The 6,711-nt window shown below is 38.6% G+C and overlaps 1 protein-coding gene across 2 annotated transcripts; it reads right to left on the bottom strand.

Annotated features, from left to right (window-relative positions):
* Nucleotides 1–212: 212 nt before the first annotated feature.
* HPCAL4 (hippocalcin like 4) lies at nt 213–6,406 on the bottom strand. Of its 2 annotated transcripts, XM_018567709.1 has the most exons (3): nt 6,216–6,406; nt 1,739–1,954; nt 213–590 (listed from the first exon to the last, which is right to left on the bottom strand). In XM_018567709.1, the coding sequence occupies exons 1-3, from the start codon at nt 6,375–6,377 to the stop codon at nt 393–395; spliced, it is 576 nt and encodes a 191-aa protein (XP_018423211.1). In that variant the 5' UTR covers nt 6,378–6,406; the 3' UTR covers nt 213–392. The 2 variants fall into 2 exon arrangements, with proteins under 2 accessions (XP_018423211.1, XP_018423213.1); XM_018567711.1 differs by lacking the exon at nt 1,739–1,954.
* Nucleotides 6,407–6,711: the final 305 nt, after the last annotated feature.

Here is a 6,711-nt window from a genome sequence, read left to right as displayed (position 1 = left end):
TGTACAATAAAAATAAAACACTGCATAATATACAAAAACATGTACAACAGAGCAAACACTTTGCTTAAAACAGTTCATATTTAAAGAATCATAGACTGTCTTTAGGCATTCTCAGAGACAGGCATATATGTGTATTATTTTGCTTTAAAAATAGCTATGATAAAGGTAAGGGAAAAACAGCTGAGATTGTATGTAAATTCCACATTACAGTATTTTCAGTCTCGTTATTATCTAAGAAGTAGCCATATTGCCACCACCTCCATCTTATATGGTCAGAGTGGTACTGAATAGGTATATTGATTAGGTGGAAAGCCCCAGGATATTGTGTGGGAAAGGAAAGGTAGAGAGGTGCATGCGGGGCATTCAGCTGAGCTGACAAAGTAAAAGTGATACTATTTTTGCATGTCACACTGCAGCAGAAGCACTATGGAGGGATCACTCTTTGCTGCCTCTTTGAACTCTTCCAAGGTTATTTGGTCATCTCTGTCCTTGTCCATCTTTTTGAAGATTTTGTCAACTCTCTGTTGTGGAGTTAGGCCATCTTGATTCATGCGCATCATGATTACAGTACCCACCATCTTATAGATTGCCTAAAAGAGAAAACAAAGATAAACATGAAACCTCTACGTTTTAATTAAAGCTGAATTCAAGGCAGATGTAAAATAAACAGCTATGTATTAACCACTTCAAGACCAGGTGTTTAGACCCCCCTTCCTGGCCAGGCCATTTTTCAGTATTCAGCGCTGCGATACTTTGACTGACGTTTATTCCGTTAAATAAATCATTATATTTACAGGTTGTTTTTCAAATGCAACCTGTGTAAATACCTCATTGGGCTTAGGAACAGCCTCTTACAATACCCTGTACCGCTGTACTCATACTGGGAGAGGAGGAACATGACTGGTAGCCATTCAGCTGTGCCGCATGCAAATTTGTTGACTATGAACATGCTGATAGGAGAAAGAAGCAGAAGTAAAATAGAAATAACCTCATCAGTCTTCTGCTGCTCCTATATTGTCCAGTTGGCAGAATGGGTGTGGAAAGAGGACACCACTGTATTCTTTACATATAAGTGGTGTCATCCAACCTGCTGTGCTGTGCAAAGGGGTTGTGTAAATCCCATTGTCAGGATTAGATGGGCAGAAATACAAATCCTTTGAAAGGTAAAACAGCTGCCTTATATGTATTTCATCCGTGTATTTAGCTCAGCTTTAATATCCCCATTTATATTGAATAGACAAGGGAAAGGACTGTGAGCTGCACACTTTGTTGACATTAGTTTGCTAGATAAATGACTGAACTTGGGTAAATGTAAGGCTTGTTCATACCATATGAGGTGACATGCATAAATCTGCATAGATCAACACAGGCTTTCATCACTAGGGCACATAGAAAACAATTGTTTTCTATGTGCCCTGTTCACACCACAATGCCGTGCGAGATGTGGTATGGTGCAGCATGTTTATTTACATGCCACAGCGGCATGCAGAGACTTAAATGAACTGTCACTCTAAAAATAAAAAAAGTAAAACAACATGGCACTGTTCCTCACTACCTGCACACAATGGACACTGGCCTGCATGCTAAGAGGACCTGACATTTTAGCTGGCGGGCTCATTTGAATGAGCCCTTATACCCTTGAGGCTAGAAAAGTTGTACTATACAACAAGATGTTCAAATATTTATTTGATTTATTTCATTACTTTTATATGCCCCTAATAATCATGCCCAAACATACCTCAATTATCTCCAGCATCTCCAGTCTGGTGATCTTCCCATCGCCATCTAAATCATACATCTCAAAAGCCCAATTCAGCTTTTGCTCAAAGCTTCCCCGTGATGTGACACTCAAAGCACAGATAAATTCCCGGAAATCAATGGTTCCATCCCCATTTTTGTCAAACGTACGAAAGGCATGCTGTGCAAACTTGGAAGCATCACCGTAAGGGAAAAACTATAGGAATAAAGAAAGTAGACATAAATATATTTTAAATAGTAAACTTGACATGAAAAGAGAGCATAAGAAAAGCTTTAGAGAAACACATAACAGTTGCGTGGAAACAAAATTAGAGATCAATCAGGTTTCTGTCATTCTTTAAATAGTGAAGGAACCATGAGCCCCTAGGGAAAGGGAGCCTTGACTAAAAGGAACATGGCCTAGTTAGTAAGCGATAACTAACACAAAGTTCCGTGTCATTGGGCAAGGCTACATATCAAACAGCGTTGGGTTCTGGGCCAATGCTTTTCAGCAGTCATAAATGTAAGAAAAACAAAAACACTGCTACAATCAGATGGTCTGCTATGAGCAACCCATCAATGTTTTCCCACTGTTCACATATTTTACACATTAGTCCCTGTGCAAATGAACGCAGGTCCTAATTAGTGCATCACATTCAGGATATTACCATGTTGGTTAATGACTGCTTTCTACTATGTTGCAGCAGCATACACTAAGTACATGTTTAAGTGATAAGACTGTTCATCTAGCATGCATTTCTGTATTATTATTACCAGAAAAGTCCATTTGCACTAAATGTCCCTTTTATATTTTACCTTGTTTACCTATACCTCAGTGTAAACAATATTTTTAATAGGGCTTCAGAAACATGGAGGGTGACAGACAGTATAACATTACGACTGTGCCAAAGTCATGCTGCTCTGCCCAATGGTGCCAAAAGGATATCACAAGGATGGAGCATGTTTGCTCATGCACAGATAATGAATTAGTACAGCCATCTGGAACGCAGAATTTAACCTCCAGTATTATGGCATGTTATCACACCATATGAAATTATGTTATATCTTCCTGTAGCCTTTTGCATGTTATTAATGCTTTGTGTAATGTGTGATAACAGCCTCCATATTTATGGCGACTAAATGTGGTCATGTTGTTAAAGACTTTTAGTAGGGCCCGTGTATGCAAATAGTTTAAGGGGTCTATTCACAAAAGGGTGAAGAGTTTGGAGAAGGCAGGAGAAGTGAACAATCTAGGACAAAATAGCCAATTTGGAAAAATTCACCAATTCAGCTAACTTTCCAGTTCAGCTATATTGTCCTAGATTGTTCCCTTCTCCTGCCTTCTCCAAACTCTTCACCCTTTTGTGAATAGACCCCTTAATATAGCAGGTTTGTCAAAGGGTTATCCTTATCTCCTGTATGTTCCTGAGCACACTGAGCTTTCCTGACACTGTGGGGTTGATTTACTAACCTTATAAACACACCACGAACATGTATACACCTCTGTAGTGTGTTCCCTCCCAGCATGATCTATGGGTGGAATCTAAACACCTTTGTAGTGTGTACACACCCAGCAGGTGTGTTGTGCAAAGCCCTGCATGAATTTGCAAGGTGATCTTGTGTAAATTAGCTCTATGTTGTGTTGCTTGCGTTGATGAATGCAGGAATGTAAATGCATGAGCTAACCATTTTTGTCTAAACTGTGAAGCAGCATTATATATGCATCATGTGCATGATTTTTCCATATATGGCATTAGTGGAAATATGCTTTTAGAGACTTTTTGGTTGATAAATACGTTTTGCTGTGTGAAAATCACACGCACCTGGTGCGTGCGTGTGTTTAGGTTAGTAAATCACCCCCTGTGTGTGTGCCCTGCCATGATTGTGTTTGTCTGACCCTATGGGGGTGATTTACTAACCTAAACACACGCACGCACCAGGTGCGTGTGATTTTCACACAGCAAAACGTATTTATCAACCAAAAAGTCTCTAAAAGCATATTTCCACTAATGCCATATATGGAAAAATCATGCACATGATGCATATATAATGCTGCTTCACAGTTTAGACAAAAATGGTTAGCTCATGCATTTACATTCCTGCATTCATCAACGCAAGCAACACAACATAGAGCTAATTTACACAACATCACCTTGCAATTCATGCTTGGCTTTGCACAACACACCTGCTGGGTGTGTACACACTACAAAGGTGTTTAGATTCCACCCATAGATCATGCTGGGAGGGAACACACTACAGAGGTGTATACATGTTCGTGGTGTGTTTATAAGGTTAGTAAATCAACCTCTATGAGTCTTCGCTAAAAATGTGTGTGCGTGTGTGTGTGTGTTTGCTCTGACACTGTGTGTGCACTTTCCATTTGCTGTAGATGGGGTTGGTTTACTATCATTATTTACAGTTGTGCAGTCAGTCCAGAGTCTGCATATTTTAGGGAGCACACAGGATATCAAGAAAACGGGAAATAACCAACCACATAAGAATATAACACTACAAATAAGTGAGGGGGGTGTAGCAATGAGGAGAAAAGCAGAGAGACAAATGTTGCATGAGGCATAAATATGAAACCGAATGTGTGCTGGAAGCCTCCAGTACAACTGATGGAAACAGGAAGTACCCATCTACAAAGGAGAGCTTGGAAGGGGTGTGAACATTGAGAAGCAGACCAGGTAATAGAACATGCTCACTGAGGCTGCAAAACCTTATGGGTGCAAAAAGTATCCAGTAATTCTAATAGGAAGCTGGAAATGCTCTGGAAGTAACTTGTCCTTTAAATAGAAATTATAATGATTTCGGTTCACAGATTTCGGTTTTTAAAATGCTGTCTCATATGTAATTTTTACTATGTATATACAATCTTTGTTTTACATCAAACATTTACTGCATGAAAAAGGATTCCCAGAGTAATATGGGTTAGGTAAAGAAAGAGCACAACAGACATTGTCTGCTTTAACGCTTGCTTTGCCTGACTGAAACTTTGAAGTGTGTCCTCTACTCTAATGACTCATGGGCATATAGAATTTATCTTGAGCTACTGAGTTCCATAATTACCAAGCTTTACAGCAACACTCTACAGGAAAAATGAAAAGGAGCTAAAGTTCTATCTGCTGGCTCATAAGGAGTATACAAAATAAGTTTATTGCAGATTTATAGAATACAAAAGTATAGAAATAGAGAAACCAGAGCACACCCCTATATTGGTACTCCATACCTGAGCCCGAAGGCATGCCATTCCCATTATCCCAATCGAATGAGGATTAAAGAGAGTTCAGTAGTAAAAGTGTGACAACATTGAGGGGAATTTCTCAAAACTTGAGCAGACAAAAACTGGAGCAGATGTGCACGACAACCAATCAGCTTCTCTCGTTCATTCTCAAATCTTAACTTAACAAACTGAAGAGAGACGTTGCCATGCACAGCTGCTCCAGTTTTTGTCTGTTCCAGTTTTGATAAATTCCCCCCACAATGTTTTAGATCCATGCCAGGGTGCTGATGAAAAGGCATAGCATAAAGAATAAAATGATTGACAGGTATGGATATAAACAGGAAGAAAGAGATGATTCACACGGCAATCAATGGGGTAGCAATAGTCTGACTTTGGACATAGTGAGCTGTAAGGTATAAATAATCGCTTGGTTACTTGGCTTACAGGGACTGAAAGTGGTCAGTGTCCATGTATAGAATCCAAGGGGCCCAAATTTTGTTTAAGTGTAATTGTCAGCCATACACTTGCACTGTCAAGTGGTCCAGCTGCATGACGGTTCCTTCAGCCATTCAAACATTTAAAAAAAAAAAAAAATGTAATACATTTTTTTTTTGTCCTGAGCATAATAAATAAATAATTCATAAAAAAATCTATACATTCCCTTAAAACGTCTTTAGATACAACATTTAAACATAACTCTGCCAACATAGCTGTCTAGTAATTTAACCATACCACTCAGATCTCTGCAAGTATATTGGAAAAATAATGTTGTGTCAGCCACATAAGATTGATATCTATGATTCAGTAGCAGCAGTTTTGTGTTATGCCGTTAATGAAACTTCGACATTAAAGTAGTACCATTTATTGGCTTCAACCAATAGACTGAAAATTCAAGTCTTCAGGTTTCTTGTGCCAGGGAAAAAAAGCTCACTTTGTTTTCAAACTTCGCATTTCTGACGTAATAAGTTAACCGATAAATTGTCCACTTCAAATGATTTAAATTTCAATAGAAAAAAACCCCCAGCAAAATCAGGCGCAAGAAGCTGGACAGAATAACTTGCTTGATAGCACAAAAACAACTCTTGCTGTGGCTGAATGTGCAAACTGTTTTGTGGAAAAATACTTTAGCTCATCACTTTTAAATCCATGTTGATAAATGGATATTTATAAATACAATTACATTATTTTCATGAACATTGACAGCATGATCATTTATGTGGCAATAAGCAGAGTCTGCAAAAGGCCAAAAAAATACCTTAATATAGAGCTGCTGAAACTCATCTAAATTAAGAATGCCAGATGGACAATCCTTCAGGAACCCTTTATACCAGTGCTTCAACTCTTGCTCTGAGAATTCTGTGCTTTGCACTAAGTCCTGTAGCATCTCTGGAGCTAGCTTACTGTTTTGTTTTCCCATATCTGAAAGAAAATAGAAGCAAATATGAACATATTATCTAGAGAACATGTTACAATATGTATATGAATGTATGTTTCTATGCAACTGAGCAACCTCTTTCACTAAACACCCTACTATTGTTTTACACAACACCATGCTGCTATTTTCTCTTCTAACTATTTATGGACATTACTAAAACTATAAAGAGCCCATACTGAAAGGACGTGCTCAATTAACTTCTGAGGAACTTGATGTCACACTTTCATTTTACATGCCCTACTAGAGGCAATACAGGATGTCAGAGGGTATATAATACTGACAGCTTACATGGGAAGCATTCTTAGGTCCCAGAGGC

This window comes from Nanorana parkeri, unplaced genomic scaffold (genome assembly GCF_000935625.1).
Source record: "Nanorana parkeri isolate BGI_ZX_2015 unplaced genomic scaffold, ASM93562v1 scaffold1085, whole genome shotgun sequence".
Classification (NCBI taxonomy): Eukaryota; Metazoa; Chordata; class Amphibia; order Anura; family Dicroglossidae; genus Nanorana; species Nanorana parkeri.
This window is presented reverse-complemented; position numbering and strand designations above follow the sequence as displayed.